The following is a 20,016-nucleotide window of genomic DNA, read 5'->3' on the forward strand; positions in this document are numbered from 1 at the left end:
ACGCCATTGCTTGCTGTCCCTTTCTTTCACTCGCGCTCTCTCCCTTTTTCGCTCACTCACTCACTCACTGCCCACTCGTTGCATAGTTAATTTGTTTACTAAGCGCTTTTAGCATACAATTAGCGCATAAATGTGACATTTCACATTGTTTGATTAATAATTGCGGCGCGGCTTGGGCGCCGGCCCGCTTTTCGTCCCCAAAGTGAAGAAATGAAATGGCAAAAAACCAAAAGTTTTCGATTTTCGACGCGTTCGCTTGCGGTTTTAAGGTTATGTGAACGAAATCTATTTGTTTTTATTGCTTTTGTATTTCAGTGGGTTTTTCGGATTCTGCATCTTTTTAGTAGCGAAGCTAAACAAAGTTATAAAAAAAGCACAAAAAGCAACAAAAACAAAAAATAAAAAAAAACATAAAAATTAAAATGCAAATTTATCAAAAATACCTGCTTTAATTAATTTTCATATAACAACACATTAGTCAAAGCAAAAAAAAAAAGAAGACGGAATAACAAAAAACAAAAGCAAAAAAGAGTGAAGATGAATTGAAAAATCTCACAAAAAACATTTGGCTCAGTTTGTTTTGGGAATTTCCCGCGTGCACGTGGTGCTTCGTTAAAAGTTTATTTCAGTTATTTTTTCTCCTTTTTTGCACTTTGAACTCTAATTCAAGCGGCAAGGTGTTTGGTGTTGCTTTAAAAAAAAAATGATAAATTAGTATTATTAGCGTTACAGCTTCATTATTTGGCGTTTCTTGCGTTTATCGAAAGCATTTTGGAGTGCCAATTCAGCTTGAGGTTCATAAAAGTCTGGGTTTTTCATATTTTTTTGTTTCGTGTTTAAAATGGTTTACAATTACTAGTGGTTTGTGGTGCTGGAAGACCTCAATTTTACTCAAAGATGACCTTTAAAGGTCAAAGGTCGGAAATAATACGAATTTCTCTCATCATTTTGTTAAGTATTTGTTCGAACTTGGCCTTAAATTTAGTTTTCTGTGTTTACTGAATATTTGGAAAATGTTTTAAGTCGCTACAATAACCACAAGATTTCTAGGATGCTTCTTGATCATTCGTTTATAGTTCCGTTCTATAGCCGCTTTCAAAGCATTGTGTTACTTATGACACCTTATTTCAATCCGGTTCTAGGGTTCCAGTAATCTGAGCCGCGTGACTGACTCAAGGAATGCTTATCTCCACTATCAATGGCATCACTCTACTTTTCGATTACAATGGGCTGGGTTCCTGGGCCTGGGCCACAGCGTAATCGCGGAAAATTGTAAGCCTGATGAGTTTGCAAAGTGAGGTACGTCTGCCTCACTAATTTTAGCATGGACGCATGTAGGAGCACTCTTATTTTATTGCGGTTTACTACTGGACATGTGGTCCTCGGCTGAGCAGTGCAAGCGCTGGTCAGTCACTTGCACTTCCTTGTCTCCCTCCCAGTGAATGGCGTTCTTGGAGTCAACCCCTACCCATAATAGACGATGACCTCGAGTTCCCACGTGAAACCATAGTGACCCTTGCGAAAATTTGTACTGGATACTGTACAGACTGAACCCCAGCATACAGAATATATGTCCTCCATGCAATGAGTCCCCTCATGATACTCTTTGCGTGCTCAACGAACCCAACTCATCTAATTCCTCCTTTCCTTTGGTTGGACCCTGTCGAAACAGCACTGGGCCTCCCATTAGATGACCTCGACGACGACTAGGCTTATACTTTCCGTTTCATCAGCGCTGGATAATCGGTAAAACAACAACTAGCACTTGCGGAGTCGCCATATCCTTCTGGCCGGAAGGTCAACCGAGCTCTTATTAAAGTTCATCTCTCCTTAGTTGTAGCGGTTGTAACTGACCATTCTTCCACTGAGTTTCAAGCGGTTAGGTTAAAAATCTTACCGGATGCTATTGCTGCCTGGAGGAGTACGAGGTGGAATCAGCTCATTACTTTGGTCTGGAATGTGCCACCATAGCGAGATCAAGGCCAAGATTTATCGGAACTCACTTAATCGAACAACCGCGCGACATGAAACGAATATAGAACTGAAAAATTTCTGCAGATTTGTAGGAGCGTCGCATCCTAATATGTAATCAAGGGGGGTTCCTCACTTCACAAAGGACTGTTTTTCATAGTTTACATGTGTTTTTCTCTGGTGAACAGCCTTCAACATTACCTAACCTGACCGACTTGAAGCAACTATATTTACGACCTTACTCGTTTTCATCTCTCACCAATAAATTCAAAACGGAAGACGAAGTAGTACCTGAAAACATATTGATAGTACTCTGAAACGAGCTCTTCGTGAAGGAAGACCGAAAATCCGCTGAGAATCCACATGCAATGCTTCAAAAGCTGTATATTCCGATTCGGTCTCTCCTTCAGGAACAAGCTTGAAACTGTTACACCACAGAGGAACGGACACGGATTTTTATCTTGCCAAGGACTGTCAAATAGGCAGCATTACTCAAAATGTTTTGGGAAATATTTTATGCCGCTACTTCAACAATAACATCTGGAGTCATTCGTATACATTATCGATGACCGTTTTCTAGAAATTTGGGTTGGATTAAACGTGGGGGGGGGGCTATTAAATGATTCTCTAAAACATTCACAGGAAGGAAAAGAACATGCTTGTACTTTCTTATTTCATGTAAATGATGATTTGCAAACTCCATCCAAACTTTTTTCCAAGATACCTGAAATCCCAACCTTCTCCAACTAACTATTGGAACAACAACAATAAACATTTGCTTGCTTTTCATACAATTTGTTACCTGAAGCAATTTTATAATTTTTAAAAATTATTATTTTTGTTCTATTGCTTACAATTCAGAGTCAGAACTGAATAAATAAATAAAACACCTAAAAGATGCCATATAAAATTGACTTCCGTTCAATTACAATAATAATTTTGAATATCAATAAAAAGTATTGCCTACCTTTAGGCTGTATGAAATATCAGATTAATTCAAGCAAAATATATCTAAAGATTTAATTTCCGATTGGACATTTAAAGTCAATTTTGCAACGGTAAACATTTGAAAATTTAAATTTCTTTAGATTTTACTCACAAATGTGTTGTTTTTGTTGTTGTAATAATATGAAGTATAACCTAAAAATTATTTCAGTTGACAGTACTAGGGTGTGTGTATAAATTTCTGTGCTTATATTCATTAAACGGGCTCTAGTACAACATCTTATAGACTCATTAACCTAACATTCTCTTTGTCAAACACTTTCTCGGCAAATTTTGTTGCACTTTAAACAAGTTTTTCGTTTATTTCTTTAGCTATTTCACAAAAGTGAAATCACATAACAACATTTAAGAATACTTATAAAGTAACAGTAAAATTAGAAATTAATTCAAACAGCGCAGCATACAATGAGTATATATGTATTTATATTAAACATTGATTTTTGCTAACAAAAATGTGTAAATATTTAGTAAATATATATTTTTATATTATAAATATAAATTTTTATATTATAAATATAAAGCTTTAAAATAAATGTGTTTTTTGAAAAAAATGTGAAATGCTTATAAAAGTCCACTTTAGAAATACTTAGTATAAAAATTGAGGAAAAAATGCAGTTAATTTGTTGTATAAAATATGCAAATAAAATAATTCTTCAATAGTTAATAATTTTCGGTCAGAGCAGTTTGTCATAAAACATAAATTGTTGTTGTATCAGTGGTAGTTATAGTAAAATGCAAACAATGAGAAGATAATACATTTTAAATAAAAATATTTAATTTTCATATTACGTGAAATAAGAAAAATATGTAATGCACTTGTATTTAACCTAACTTAACTTAACACACATTTATGCATATGTCCCGACATATGTTTGTTTGTATTTATGCGTAATATTAGTAATATATGTATGTATGTCTGCTTGTAATACATTTGTGCTACTTACATTTGTAATTAAATGAAACAAAATGCCACTACAAATACGCCAACAAATTGAACTTGGTTAATAATAACTAATCACTTACTACTAGTTTAACAAATAGTTAACAATCATTTCATCATTTTTTTGTATTTTTGCACAGCAATAAATTTCGTATGCTAACATTTCGTTATGGTTAGTGGAGATTATAGCAGTGGCTTGGCGCTATAACAAAGTACAAACATACAATTTTTGTTGTTGCTTTTGTTATTTTTTTTACTAAATAACGTTACTTTGTTATTACTAAAAAACGGTATTAACAATTCGCTAGTGTTTTCATTAATTTTTTAACTATTTTTTAATTTTTAATATATTTTTATTATTTTTCATAAATTTATTATTTTTAATATATGTATTTTGTAGTTTTATTTTTTAATATTTTAAATTATTAATATTTTTTATTTTTAATAATTGTTTAATTTTGTTAATGTTTAATTTTTAATATATTTTTTAATTTTTTATATATTATTTTATTTTTTAATATCATTTTATTTTTCAATAATTTTTTATTTTTAATATTTTTATTTTAAATATTTTTTCTTTATAATATTTTTCATTTTTTATATTATAAAAATATTTTTTTAATTTTAATCTTTTTTAATTTTTAATATATTTTTTATTTTTAATTTTTTTTTTATTTTTTAAATATATTTTTTAATATTTTTTATTTTCAATATTTTAATTTTATTTTGTTAAAGTTTTATTTTAAATAATTTATATTTTATATTTTTAATATTATTATAATTTTCAATATATTTTTTATTTTTAATTTTTAATATTTTTTATTTTTAATTGATTTTTTATTTCTTATCAAATTTTTATTTTTAATATTTTTTTAATTTTCAATTTTTTTTTTAAATATATATTTTTTTAAATTAAAAATTAATAACTTTTATATCAATTTGTTAGTAATAGCTACTCGCGCTATACATTTCGTTATAAATATATTGCTACTATAAGCTTACCGGCTACATTTCGCTTTTTGGCTTCATATGCTTAACACTACTTATGCATACTATAAAATGTTTTGTTGGTTTGAAAAGTCCTTGTAAATGCGGCTTGTACTGTACAAAGCTGTTGCTGAAATGTTTTTTTTTTAGAGTTTCTTCATTTGTTCGTAGGTGATAAAAAATATGATATTCCAAGGACCCATACGCACCCAGGTGGGTATGAAACCTTTGTAGAGCGCTAATAAGCCTTCGTTGCGGACAGTCTGCAATATTTAAATTAAAAAATATTTATTAAAAAATAAAAAAATGAAATTAAATAAATATAAAATTAAATAAAAATAAATAAAAAAATACAGAAAAAAAAATAAAAATTTAATTTAATAAAGTTAAACAAAAATAAAATCATTTGATTAGAAAAACTTAAAAAATATATCAAAAAAAAAAATTAAAAATAAAATAATTAAAAAAAATTAAATAAATAAAAAATAAATAAATAAAAAAAATATAAGAAAAAAATAAATAAATAAAAATTAAATAAAAAATAAAAATAATAAGAAAAAAAATAAAAAATATTAAATTTAAACACACCTGCACCGCGCAGTCAAAACTGCCTTTATAAAGCCTTTGCGTATTCGCCACCGCCACACCATTAACAACCGTTAAATGCTTCTGATTCATGAGACGCGTCTGCAAAACATTTTTTAATAAGTTATTTACAAAAATTAAATTAATTAAAAAAATCTAAAAAAACATACCCTTATCACATCAATGGGCGTTGAGGCAATCGCACTACCCAAACTGGCTATAAAGCTGGAGCTGTAATAATTAAAAAAAAAAATTAATGAACTTAAATTCACAGTTATATTTTAATTACGCACATAAAATGATTCGCCATATGATCGCCAAATGCATGCATCAATTGCATTTTACAAAAGTCATAGACCGGCAACTCCACCGAGGCAATAACGACCGCGCGCTGCGCTGTTGGTCCCACACCACGCCACAGCCCACGCACACCCTCATAACGGTAGATTTCCATGAATGAACCGAACAAACCATGCTGATGCGCCGCCTTCCCATGCACTTGCATGCGCACCTTCAACACATCCGTGGGATTTGCGATCGCCGAGGAGACGGCACCCGCTGTGGCCGCACAGAGAATATTCGCCCAAACACGTTCGCCGCCCGTTGCAGGATCCACAAGTAAACCATAATTGTGTGCGTACTTTTTGAGCGTGTAGTAAGTGCCGAATTTGATGGTGCCATAGGTGGCTTGACGCAACACGGCGGGCCAGATGCTGTGTAGAGGAGAGATGTAGAGAGTTTATAAGCGCGTTTTTTTGTAGAATGTGGAGAGTTGGAATATTTTGGTTGAAATAAGTACTTATAACGAATATACAGAGTATAATATTACCGTTATAATTGTTACAAACAATTTTTTGGAAAAAAAAAATTGAAAAAAAAAAAATTGCTAACCTATAACCTAAAAAATGTTTGTTTACCTAATAAATTCACCGTTGTATTTAAAGATATAGCTAAATATGTTTGCTATAATATTACCGTTATAATAAAAAAAAAAAATAAATTATAAAATTTCCTAACCTATAACCTAAAAAAATTGTTGTTTACCTAATAAATTCACTGCTTTATTTTTAGATATAGCTAAACATGTTAGCAAAATAATTACCGTTATAATTTTTACAAAAAAAATACAAATTTTTTTGTTTACCTTATAAATTCACAACTTTATTTTTAGATACAGCAAACTCATATTGATTATCGCACAATTTAATCACCGCCCAGTTTATAAATTATAATTTATTATGACTAGCTGCAATTGACGGTGTGAACAAGCCCCTTAATAAGCAACTAGTAGCAAATAGCACACGTTAAATTGTTGATAAAGGTAATCTCAATCCATAAACAATAGTTGCAATAAATTATTTTAAACAAAAAATGTGAAAATAAGTTTGCTTAAAGTGACGCTAATTACATGTTAACGAGCGTAAAAGTAAAAACACGAAATAAGATAAGATAAGCCGCTTACTTAAAGCATAACGCCGTGCTGTTTCATAATATTTTTTATCTATGCGTTTAAAATTACAAAACAAACACAACTGTTATGTCGTAATGCGGCTGAAACGTGCAAAGTCACAAACACACATCTGAACTGAAAAGCATGCAAATAATTACATACTTATCTACATTTCTTATCGCTGTTGTTAACTAATTCTCCACTTATATTTAAATATATAATTTTACATGCAACACGTGATAGTCATGTTTGCTGCTACATATCACTGCCGCTTATGTCATTCAATCACCAATTACTTATTAGCTTATCGGCTTAAGTACTTTATACCCGAGTCATTTAAATTATTTAAATATACGGTTCAAATGTGAAATTAAAGTATTTAATCGTGACTGGTTCTAACTGGTATAGACTTGTGTGCTAGCGGCTGTATTAATAGAACTGTCGAAGATATTGTCTACTGATAAACAAATGAAATCTGCGCATATGCAGTTTGGAATGTAGACACATGTGTTTAGGATTTATAAAATAAATAAAACAGAACTTAACAAAAATAAATATATAATTAAGGCATGCAAATGTTTTGCTTTTTGTGGTATTTCATTAGAGCGATATGGAAATTGCATGACTATTAAGTGGAAATTTAAATTTTTTATTATATTATTTTAAGCACTTGGATATTTATGCACTTATTGGTTTAATTTGTTTTGTTTTTCTATTAATTTTAATTTTTATAATTAATTTCCTATTTTTTCACTTATTGATTTAATGTTTATATTAATTTTCATTTTTATAAGCGTTTGATAATTAATTTCCTATTTTTTCACTTATTGATTTAATGTTTATATTAATTTTCATTTTTAAAACCGTTTCAAATTTAATTTCGCACAATTTATGATAAACAGAAACAGCTGTTTGACAAACACACACATAAACAAACAACTAAACACACCTCACAGAGTTGTACCAAAAATAAAAAAAATTTACTTAAGCAATAATAGTTATATAGAAATACAACAAATAACTGGACTTGTGAATCACCTAAATATATAACGATACAGAATAAAACAGCTTTACTTATTATACAGCCGTTAAATGTAATTTCAAAATCTGTTTTCGGAATTTGATAAATTGTAATATGAACACAAATAAAAAAAAAATCCACACGTCCGTCTCCTACAAAGGCATAATCATTTAATAAAACTTGATTTTAATGTCTGCCTGATGTTTATTGCACTCGAAATTATACTACAAACACACAAATAAACACTGAATATATGCACTTGTATACCTGTGCGCCCTTTGCATGCTTCATTGCACTTACCCCGAGTAGAGTGCACGTAGGCCCTCTTCTTTTGTTATTTTGATGAAGGCATCGGTCATGCCACGATATCTTAGCTGCGAGAAAGTTTGATCAATTTTCTGACCTTGAATTTGGAGGCGCGTTTTTGTGGTGTCAATCGGAAAAGTACCTGTGTGATGGTAATGAGGAAAATATGCATGAATATTAAACAAATAAAAACAGCAATATAATAAAATAATATTATTTACGTAGCATATACAGACACACAAACGGTTGAACATATAAGCAATAAGCACGAGATAAGCGTGTCGTTGCGCTGTGCGAGCACAACGACGTCAATTAGCAGCACCACACAGCACAAATTTTGCGAATTCAACTACCTACTCAATTGCTGTGCTATGTAAGTACATAAGACACTTGTTTACCCGCTCGCAATGGGTTTGTAGGCACAAAATTATGCACTTGTAAATAAACGAAAGCACTTGCGTCATGCCAAACAGCGACAGGCGCTGATTGCTGCAACACAATGGAAGACTCTTGTTTACCAAATTTCCAACGCTTTCTTTGTGCACTTGCTACATCTTCCAACACGCTTTGTGTATATGCATTACACTTACCAAATTCCGCTGTTATCGACGCTAGTCCACCGTAAACGAACGGCCTCCAATCCTTTAATTCATTCATGGGCTGCTTCCGTCGTGCTGTTTGTGGTGGTAGCTGTTGCTGCTGCAGATGATGTGCTTGCGGCTGTTGATAATCCGTCGTCCCCGTGCTTACACCTTGCATCACAATTCTCGTCATCTTTCACTTATTTTAGTTATTAATATGTTATGCGTATTATATATATTTATTCCGCGTTTATTGGCGTTTTGTTTCCATTTATAAATAACCACCGAGTAAACTTTTTATGTCTATTAGGTTAGAATATTTTTGCAAATATTCTATGTAGTATATTCAAGGTAGACGTTCGTAATCAGCTGTTCTCAAGGGTGGTGTGTTCAGTGAGAGTAATAGCACAAGGTTGTATTTTTCTTGGTCAAGTTTTTTTAATGTTATCGGTAAATTTAAAAAACTAAATTTTACGTATTTAAATAAGTATTGTAAACAAGATATTAAATTTTTTGTTACATATTATAAAATTTGATTTTATTGCTTAAAATTTTGTGCCTCAAATCAGTAACTTTATGCATTTTTTAAATATTTGTTATCGATAATTTTTTTTCTATTCTTCCGATTACTTTGTCTGCTGTGTTTTTCCAAACTGTTCAATTGACAGCTTCCGTTAGTTATTTTTCGAACCGCGCATTTGTTTTCTGCATTGATTTGTGAAAATATGTAAAAATCGCGGAAATTAATGAAATTATAATTGTAAAAATCAGTTAATTATATTATTTATATGTAATAAGACTTGTGTGATGTGTTTGTTTTTCATTTAGTGCTATTTTGTGCATAAACAAGCTTTCGGTGCTAATTGGGTGCTTAGGCTGCAATGCCTATGCAAGTTTATGGAAATTTATAATAAAGCTTGTATAATTTACAATTTATTGATGCGAAATGTGTTCTGTATTGTTATAATGTGTTATAATTTAAAATGTGCGGTTTTTTCATAACCCTCACCAAAATGCAAATTAACTGCATTTGTTAGGTGGACATTCATGCATAGGCATGTCTGAACGTGTTTAATTCAACCTTTATGCTTCAAAGTGAAAACAAATCAACAGTTTATAACATTTGTGAGTATTTTCTTACTTAAATAATTAAATAATAAATAAATTTCTAGCATAAAATATTAAAAAATCTACACAATTTAATATGAAGAGCTCTAGTGAGTGAATATTTAGCACGTTAAGTCCATATCATATAATTAGCAAATATATTGGCAGTTTCTAAAATTATGTTTAACAATAATAACACTAAAAATGTCCTAAATTGTTTAAGTGTTTGAAAAGTGAAATATCTAAGAAGTTCTGAGCAAATAATACCCAAAATGTGTCAAATCTAACCTAATAAAATAAAATCACTTTATAAATAACTTATTTTAATTAAAGCGTAAAATAATTCTTATATGGGGAGATTTTAGTTTCTGGGGCGCCAAGATATGAGTTCACTTTTAGGTAAATTAGCCCAAAATAAACACTTTTTATTAAATAATCCGATATCTCGGATATCTCGATCCGTTTACAAGATATCGAGCGTTGAAGTTTGTGTTAACAGCAGCCGATGCGCGCACTTACATATGATAACTCCCGGTGTTGGCTCGACGAGGGTTATTTTTATGAAGCGCGGCCGAAGGCCGCAAGTGCTGAAAGTAGTTGTACGCGAAAAAACTTTCCATTTACCTCTCTTTGATAACTCCCGGTGTTGGCTCGACCAGGGTTATTTTTTTGAAGCGCGGGCGAAGGCCGCCAGTGCAGAAAGTAGTTGTACCCGAAAAAACTTTCCATTCCCCGCTCTTTGATAACTCCCGGTGTTGGCTCGACCAAGGTTATTTTTTTAAGAGCGGCCGAAGGCCGCCAGTGCAGAAAGTAGTTGTACCCGAAAAAACTTTCCATTTCCCTCTCTTTGATAACTCCCGGTGTTGGCTCGACCAAGGTTATTTTTTTGAAGCGCGGCCGAAGGCCGCCAGTGTAGAAAGTAGTTGTACGCGAAAAAACTTGTCAATCAATCACATATGTAAATCGATCACATCACACCTGCATCAATGCATATGTAAGTGCGCGCATCGGCTGCTGTTAACACAAACTTCAACGCTCGATATCTCGTAAACGGTGTGAGATATCAATTTTTTTTATTTAATGAAAAGTGTTTATTTTGGGCTAATTTACCTAAAAGTGAAGTGAAAAATCTTGGCGCCCCAGAAACTAAAATCGTGCCAAAAATATAAATAATATAATTTTTAACCTTAATTTATTTTAATTTAAAACTAAAATATTGACCTCCCACCACCGCTTTAAAAGTAAAACAAAACAATTTTATTTTTAAATATTTTTTTGGTATATTTTTCACAATTCTTTATTGTTTTTCATTGGTTTATGTACGTGTGTGTGGTGTTTCTGTGTTTTATTTCATTTTAATAGTATTCAGTTTATATCGTTTTTAAATATTCATTATTATTTCAATTGATACTTATACATTTAACAGCAATTTAACACAAAGCTAAGCAATTTACTTTCAATATTATATCATGTATATATAATATCTTTGTGATTTTTTTTTTAAATTAATTATTTTTTATTTTTACTTAAACCAACCATTCAAATGCGCACATCTCAATTACATATCAATGCTTTTTATAACGTTTACTGCAAATACAATTCAATTAAATTTAATTACTTTATTTAATTATAATTAATGTTTGTTTTTTATTTAATTATCATATTCAACTGTATGCTCTCCATCAATTTATTTTAATAATTATTTAGCGCGCATATTATACAAATTGTTTAAAATTAACAATTAATTAATTATTTTTTTCTTTTGTTATGCTGCGCTTTTCTCAAATGTTTTTTTTCATCATTTCAATATCAGTGCTTGTCCTTTGCCAACTACTAACTTTCTTTTAATTGCTTGTGCGCGCATAATTCTTTCTTTTTTGTTCTACTATGTTTCTTATGCAACTACACTAGCGCGCACAAATTATGCAATCATGCTTCCTTTGCTTGCTGCTTATAAACTATCAAATATGCTTTTTTTACGTGTACTAACACTACAAACTTACACATTTATAATTCTTTATTTTATTTATTTTTTAATATATGTGTAACTGTTTAGTTCTGCTCTGCTTTTGCCGCTTTTGCCCCGCCTACAACATTGTTTGCCCAACAATGTTTAATATTTCTACGCAGTTTTTTTAATGATATTTTTTTGCAATTATTAAATGTAATTATTTTAAATAATTTTATTTATTTTAAATAATATTATATTTTTCATTTTAATTAAAATTAATTGATTAAAGTTGTTTAGTTTTTTTTTTACTAAAATTTATTAAATTGTTATAAATTAACATTTTCATTAATTTACACATTTAAAACTACTGAAGTTAATTTTTTTTATTATTTAGTTTTGAATAAAAAATTTAACATAATTATTAATTAAAAAATATAAATGCAATTGCTCGCCTTTTTCCAACAATTATCAGCAAATTTTACATCACTTTTGTTGTTTTGCACACGCAATTTGTTTAAATTTTGTTCAAACTTCACTACAGACCTGTCATTTGTAGCTCTCTTTTTAATTTTTAATTTATATTTTTTAACTTTCCTATTTTTCTTTGCATTTTAAACAATTTAGTTCATTTACTAACCGCAATTTACTGCCTTTCATTTGCCTTTTACTTGCTGTTCCACTTGTTCAACACTTCCTTTAATATGCTTTTACCAACATTTGCCGTTTCACTTGTTCAATTGTACGTTTCTACTTTACTACCAGCATTGCCGTAATTTTTTTCAATTTAATTTTTACTTTTTGAATTTTTAATAATATTTTTTGTTTTTATTCGTCTAATTTTGCCTAATCATTTGCCTAAACATACATACATTTGAGAGACGAGTACACGAAATGCTTGTTTTTTTTTGTCGGTAGTTTATGATATTTATATAATATTCATATACACTATATATTCTTTAAAATGTATGCTTTATATTTTCTCTTACTGCGTTAGCACATTTATTGTAGTTTCCTTAGTTGCAACAGTCACTGTGAGGTTATAATTACAAAAAACGAAAACTCTTTTTTTTTAATGTAAATTTTAAAAGTTTTGAATTCGAAATAAAATATTCAATACTTTTATTTTTCAAAATTGAAATATTGTATTTGGATTAAAAAATGTATTTAAAAAGTGAAATCTAAAATTATTAAATTCAAAATCAGGAAAAATATACAATACTTTTTTTTAAACAAAATTGAAATAATGTATTTTATCTAAAAAAAAAAATATTTAAAAAGTGAAATTTAAAATTAATAAATTCCAGAAAAATTATTCAATAATTTTTCAAAAATTTTTATATTTTAATTAAAAAATGTATTTAAAAGCGAAATCTAAAATTATTCAATTCGAAAAAATACTATTCAATACATTTATTTTTTTAAAAATTGAAATATTACATTCTAATTAAAAATTCTCGAAATTTTTTTTTTAAAGTAATTTAAAAGCACTAAATTAAATAATTTTTAAATCTAAGTCCGAAATATTGAAACGAAATATCTAAGAGTCACGTTTTCCAACACTGTGTGTTTTTGCATTCCGACAAAAATTTATTTTTCAAGTCATTCTGAACAGTTATTTCACTATTTTTTTTTTTTGAAATATATTAAACGCCATCTTTTGCTACTTTTTCTGCTGCAGTATTGCCAGATGTTTTTTTATTTTTTTTGATTAAAATCACTATGGCTTTTATGTTGTTATGCCATTATATGCAAGTTTTCTTCCAACTTTGTTGTAATTAATATCTGTTTAATTTAAAATATAATTTTGACATTTAATTTTTCTTCAATTTATCGATAGCTTTTGGTTCAAATTTTGACTTTTTTAGAACATATTTTTATTAATTAATTTTTGTCTTCTTTTTTCCAAATTTTTGGTGACATGCTATTTCAAAAATTTCCGTTATATATATATTTTAAATTATTTTTGAATAATTGTTTAGATTTTAAAATTTTTTAAATTCATTTTCTTCTCTAAAATCCACTATTATGAAGTAAAAAGTGTATTAATAGTAAAACAGTAAATAAATAACAAGGAATAACGGTATTTTTTAGAAATATTAAAAACCTAATTCAAAATTATTTTTAAAAAGTTTTTTTAGAGAATAACGGTATTTTTTTGTTATGTTAAAAAAGTTATTAAAAATGATTTTTAAAAAAGTGTTTAGGAAATAACGGTATTTTTTTAAAACTCAAAAAGTGATGATTCAAAATTTATTTTCAAAATTTGTTTTACTAAATAACGGATTTTTTTAGAAATGTCAAGAAAAGTAAGTCAAAATTATTGTCAAAAATTATTTTTAAAAAGTATTTTAGAGATTAGTATTTTTTAGAAATGTCAAAAAAGTGATTCAAAATAATTTTTTGAAAGTTTTCGAAGTAGAAAGAAATTTATAGAAAAAACTAATTTCTATAATTTTCAAATAATTTTTTTTTTTTTTTTTGTTATACCTTCGACTTACGAAAATTGCAACTCACATCATTTTTCATCTTTATTGTATTTTCATTAAATTTTTTCTCATTGCACATTAAAATTGACATCCAACTGATATTGTGCTTTTTTTTGCTATGAAAGCACATACTTAACTACTTTTAAGTTTCGAAAGAAATTGACATTTAGAATTTGAAATTTCGTAATTTAGTAATAATTATGCTTTTATGATGACAGCTGTCAATGCCTACAAGTAAGTAATGTATGCTGTAATTGAAGTTAGAGAAAATTGACAAATCATTGACAGCTGTCAAAATGTGTTTGACAGCAACTTGCTGAAACTTGTAAATAACTCATTGCAATATTGTCCATTTGTTGTCTAATTTTGTTTTTGCTACAATTTCACATCAGTAGCAATTTCGAATTTAATTTTCTTCCATCAATCAACAAGCAAATCACCTTAACCTCACTTTAGTGTGTTTGTTGTGTAGAAAAAAGTCAGTATAGATTTTGTATACAATGCTTCGTCACATCACACAAAACGCAACAACAGCATTAAATAGACTGTTTGTTGGCGCATGCTGCCACTTAGTTTTATTTTTGGATTTTTTTATAATAAATTTGTTAATTTTTAATTTTTTTATTTTTTAATAGTTTTACTAATTTTATTTTATCTATTTAATGCAGCTAAATGACCAAAAATCTCTAAATAGTTAAAGAAAGTTTCGAAAATGTCTGCGCCTTTCCAACTAACGCTATGTACTGATATTTGTGTGTAGGTAAATTTACTTGAAATATATATTTTTTTTGTTTATTTTAATTCTGTAATGTTTTTTTTACAAAATTTTATTTTATTTTTCAAACGGCGGGAAGTACTAACGTTTAAGCTTTATTCGCAAAAAATTTGAGTTGATTCATTTTGTATGTTTGTTGAAATATTTTATTTTATTTTATTTTTTTGCGCTTAAGTGGCAACATTATTGTTTTTGCTTTTAGTTAATAATACTTTTTGAATATTTTATTTTTTCATTTTTTACTTTTCCAATAATTTGAAGCTTTAGCCAGTATATTTTTTTGGTTTTTTTATTAAGTTTGCTTTGAACTACATTCTTTTAAGAAATTTTTTAATTTTTTTTTATTTAAAATATTTGTATGCATATTGTTTAGTAATTATATAAGTACTTAGTAGAAAATAGTTTAGTGTGTTAGATTTTATTTCGTTTGTTTTTTGGAGCGCGAATTTTTTAGTTAATTTTTTTATTTTTTAATTTTTATTTATTTTTAATTTTTTTTTGTTCTGTTTGTATGGCCACATCATTCGACTCGTTCTTAGAAAAAATCGTTTCATATATGCATTTTTTTTGTTGATTTTTGCTTACGCTTTCTTGTATCAAAAACAAAAATAAAAACATAAATTGTATTGTCATTTGTGTCTCATATTTCCCTTTGCTTATTTTTAGTGGTGTTGTTGACGTGATTGATTGGACTTGTTTACAAGTTGTATGATGATTGGTACACTGCGGCGATTGTTATGGATTCAAGTTGTTGTTATGTAGTCAAATTGTTGCCTGTGCTAACGGTATATTCTTTTAATGATTTGATGATGTTTACTTTTTTGGAATTGTTATGGCGCGCGCTTTGATTTGATGCTAGTGATGTGACGAGTAGTTGTGACTTTTATGGAAAAAAAATATTAATTTTTTATTGTTGTTGTGATGTTATGTTAAACAATCAACTAAAATTTACACGATATGCTGTTGATGCATTTAATGCAGCTGTAGATATTTATCATACAAAATAAGTGATGTTGATATACAGGTGATGTGATGTGATTGTTATGTGACGTGATATGATATTAGAGTTGTAGTACAAACAATATAAGCAGCAATAATGCGCTAGATGAAGAGTGAATATTGTTTATATACTCTATATATAATAAAATCTAATTTTTCATCGCATGATGTCAATTCTTAAATATGTTAAAAGTTTATGATAAATTGCGTTTTAAAATTTCTAAAATGGTAATAATCTGCGCTAAAAACAATTTCAAGACATTTTTATTACGTACGTGACAGTTTGATGATGTGATCTTTTATGATGTGATATTTTCATCGCGTGATGTCAATGTTGAAATGTATGAAAATTGGATTTTTAAAATTCTTAAAATGACGATAATCTGCAATAAGAACTGAATGTTTATTAAAAATATTTTACTACATACGTGACAGTTTGATGAGTGATTGTTCATCATGTGATGTGATGATGTGACAAATTTTTATTACATGTAATTTTATTTGAGTTTTAAATATGTTTTAAAGTCGTTATTCTTTCATTTCTGAAATTCATACTTGATTTATGATCATATGATTTTCGTTCGTGATGTCGAATCATATGATATTTCAAGATGTGATGTTATAAAAACACAAAAATTGTAAAAAAATGCTTTTCTTTCTGTATGATAACGAATAGCTAAAATTTGAATGCATTTGCGACCTTCTGGCAATCATGTGATATCATATCATCACATGGAAAACGTGATGCATTAAGTGTGATGTGGTACATTTTATCGTACTTTTCAACCGTTGCCGCTTAGTTCTATACATTCGAACATCAACTGCAGAAATACGTTGTATTCTAAACATGTGATGTTTTATCATGTGATGATCAAGTGATCTTACAGGATGTGATTGTATGATAAATCAAAAAGCTATAAAAATGCACTGTTTTAAAATATAAAGATTAGAAATTTAATAAAATTCTTAATGAATTGTCAAACTTTAAACGCATCTGTGATACTGATTCTAATCAATCATGTGATCAATGTTGATTGCTTATGAAGTGATATTTTTTGGAAGTTGCACTGTTAGAGGTTTTAGCTTATTTAATCATCTCTTTCTCTCTGTATTTTAGAATATCACATGCAATTTTTATGCTTTTCTGACATGCTGTATATGATATTTATGCATGTGTTGAATTATCACGTGATGTCTGATGATGTGATATTTTATGATATGATGTGATAAAATCGCAAAATCTTTTAAAATTCGTTAATTCATAGAAATTAACTTTCAAAATAAATTTTAAAGCTGTTTTAATTTTACTCATCATGTGATGTTTCATCACCCGTTCATGTGATATTACGAAAAAATACTTTCATTAAATGATTTATGCCCAAAGAAAGCAAATTTCTTACATTTCAAGTGTTAAGTTGATGTGCTATGAACTCATTAGCGTTATTAAAATAAATTATGAATGTTTCTACGAAAGATTTTTTTAAACCTCAATGACTGCTTTTCAATGTAAAATGTCTAGTTTTGTTCTTGTAACTGCGTTTCAATATCATCAATTATCATTTTAATATTTTTATGCCATTTTAAGTAATTACTTTTTGTTTACGATTTTTAATATGCTGTATTGTCAACTATTTACATCCCTTGTTTGTTGTTGTTTTTTATTAATTTTATATAATTTTTAATTGAGTTTTGGTTTCTTGCTTCAATCGTCTTTAGTTTTAATCATTATTTTGCTATGGTTAGTGGATTTCTATAAGTTTTGCACTATTTACTTTTTTTTAATATTTAAAATAACCAATAGCTGTTAATTTTGCCTTCTAAGGATTGTTTTTATTCTCATTTTATGACCTCGCATCAATTTTATTATTGCACTGCCATGCTTTATGCGCAAAATGCGTTTATTTTACAGTTTTGAATTTTTGTTTTATTTTTATTTTTTCCTTTTTGTTTTGTGTTTAAAAACTTGTATTTTACCTTTTGGAAGTGGCTTTTTAGTTATATCATTGCCGTCGACATTGACTTGTAATACTATTGGATTCATTTGTATTGGAATATTGCCTAATGCTAGGCGTTGCAGTTCTACAGTTCTTTCCTGTCAGTGTAAAAAGTCTAATTTTCATGGTTACTTTTGAGCTTTCTGCTTTCTTGTAAAAACAGCTTTCATATATATTTGGCAGCTTTTGCGAATCTCAATTGCTATGAAAACCACAAGGGAAAGCTTGTGAAAGCTTCAGAGCTTTTGAAAATTAAAGTTGCGATTTTTTTTTTGAATATTTTGAAAGCTTATCTTTTCGAAAGCTGAAATATAAAAGCTTGCATTTACTATAATTGAAAAGTGAAAGCTTTTGAAAATGACAGCTTGCAATTTTGTGAAAAGAAAATTTTTATTGCTTGTATTTTCAAAATATAAAGAGAAAACGTGAACCTTTTAAAATTGAGCTTTTATGAATATCAATTTCACTAATTAAAAAGTGAAATCTTCTGGAATTGTGCTTTTGAACATGAAAGCTTCCAATTTTTTTGAAATAAAATTTTAAAAGATTGTCTTTATGACAGTTTAAAGGAGAATGCTTTCACTTGCAATGATTAAAAAAGTGAAAGCTTCTGAAGCTATGATTTTGAATATGAAAGCTTCTATTTTTTCCAACTACAATTTGTATAGCTTGTCTCTTCGACTTGATTATAAAAGCTTTCACCATACAAAAATGTTAAACTGTGAAAGCTTTTCAAATTGAGCTTCCAAAAGTGTAAGCTTTATGACAAATATAATGAAAACTATAAAATTTGACTTCAGAAAGACCTATTTTGAAAAGATTTTCATTGTTAGCAAATCATAAGAGCCCCCAAATATTTTATGAAAGCTCGTTTTTCAAAGATTCATTACTTTAATGTTTACAGTTACAGTTTTCTTTTTGTATACAAAGCTTTAGTAAAGAATAACTATTATTGCTTTATATTGTAGATAAAAAATTAAAAAGGAAGTACTTATATTGAGAAAACATATTCTCCTCTTGAGTGATTTGAGCTGAAAAAATAAATACTTTTCAAACTTTATTTCTAAAGTTTAATCCGTTATACTCTTACATATAAATAAAGTTCTATTTCAAATAAAATTCTTGTATTTTCTCTTTTTTTATAAATTTCAATATTTTGCTTACTCGCTTAATTCAATGGTTGTTTGTAAAAAAAGGAGCATACATACCTTAGGCTAAAACTAACTGCTTAGCTATTTACCGTAAGATTTCTGTTTACCTTCTAATATTATTTTGTGTTTTAAGCTTAAAATTACAATTGTTCATTTGCTTAAGTTTCTTTTAGTATATTTTTTATTACACATTTTTTGCTAATATATTTACCGTTACACACTTGTTTATACCAGTAATCATTAATTATTAAAATAATTTCCTTCAATTTCAATCAATTACAATTACATTAAATTTAATTAATTATTTATAATTTATATACAAATTGCGTTGATTATCCGACACAAAAATTCCTCACATGCTTTTGAAAAGTACATGCTGCGAATTTTTGTGCTCAACGCCAAGAGATTTGGGTACTATAAATCTCTTAACGATCACCCTGCGCGTAGATGTCCACGTAAATTTGTTGTTGTTAAATTTTATACAGTCCTGTAATGAAGAAAGGAAAGATGTCAGAAGTTGTGTGTGGTTTCATAAGCTTTTAAAAAAGTTTTTATGATTTTGTGAAGCTTTTAATAGAGCTTTTATGATTCAGTGATAGCTATAAATATTTTTTATTACACCATACAAATATAAAAATATTTTAAAGACCTTTAAAAAAGTTTTTATGGTTTTGTGAAAACTCCTAATGGAGCTTTTATGATTTTGT

The 20,016-nt window shown here is 28.4% G+C and overlaps 2 protein-coding genes across 4 annotated transcripts in view; both read right to left on the reverse strand.

Annotated features, from left to right (window-relative positions):
• Positions 1–4,834: 4,834 nt before the first annotated feature.
• LOC105216083 (mitochondrial uncoupling protein Bmcp) lies at positions 4,835–9,163 on the reverse strand. The gene is made up of 6 exons (XM_011190367.3): positions 8,856–9,163; positions 8,260–8,407; positions 5,782–6,201; positions 5,659–5,719; positions 5,492–5,590; positions 4,835–5,166 (listed from the first exon to the last, which is right to left on the reverse strand). The coding sequence occupies exons 1-6, from the start codon at positions 9,037–9,039 to the stop codon at positions 5,050–5,052; spliced, it is 1,029 nt and encodes a 342-aa protein (XP_011188669.2). The 5' UTR covers positions 9,040–9,163; the 3' UTR covers positions 4,835–5,049.
• A 3,553-nt stretch (positions 9,164–12,716) lies between these two features.
• Positions 12,717–20,016, reverse strand: part of LOC105216094 (uncharacterized) — a 217,655-nt gene continuing 210,355 nt past the window's right edge. For all 3 annotated transcript variants that reach the window (XM_011190388.3, XM_054230237.1, XM_011190378.3), the window contains one exon: positions 12,717–19,796. The gene's annotated coding sequence lies outside the window, so the exon portion shown is untranslated. The remainder of the gene's footprint in view (positions 19,797–20,016) is intronic.

Source organism: Zeugodacus cucurbitae, chromosome 4 (genome assembly GCF_028554725.1).
Source record: "Zeugodacus cucurbitae isolate PBARC_wt_2022May chromosome 4, idZeuCucr1.2, whole genome shotgun sequence".
In the NCBI taxonomy this organism is placed as follows: domain Eukaryota; kingdom Metazoa; phylum Arthropoda; class Insecta; order Diptera; family Tephritidae; genus Zeugodacus; species Zeugodacus cucurbitae.

Bases quoted from the DNA above. Each gene is read 5' to 3' on its own strand.
- LOC105216083 (XM_011190367.3), bottom strand. From the start codon at position 9,039: ATGACGAGAATTGTGATGCAAGGTGTAAGCACGGGGACGACGGATTAT. The intron at 8,408-8,855 runs GTAAGTGTAATG...ACCATCACACAG, and splicing joins GTCGATAACAGCGGAATTTG to GTACTTTTCCGATTGACACC. The intron at 5,720-5,781 runs GTGCGTAATTAA...TAATTATTACAG, and splicing joins CATATGGCGAATCATTTTAT to CTCCAGCTTTATAGCCAGTT.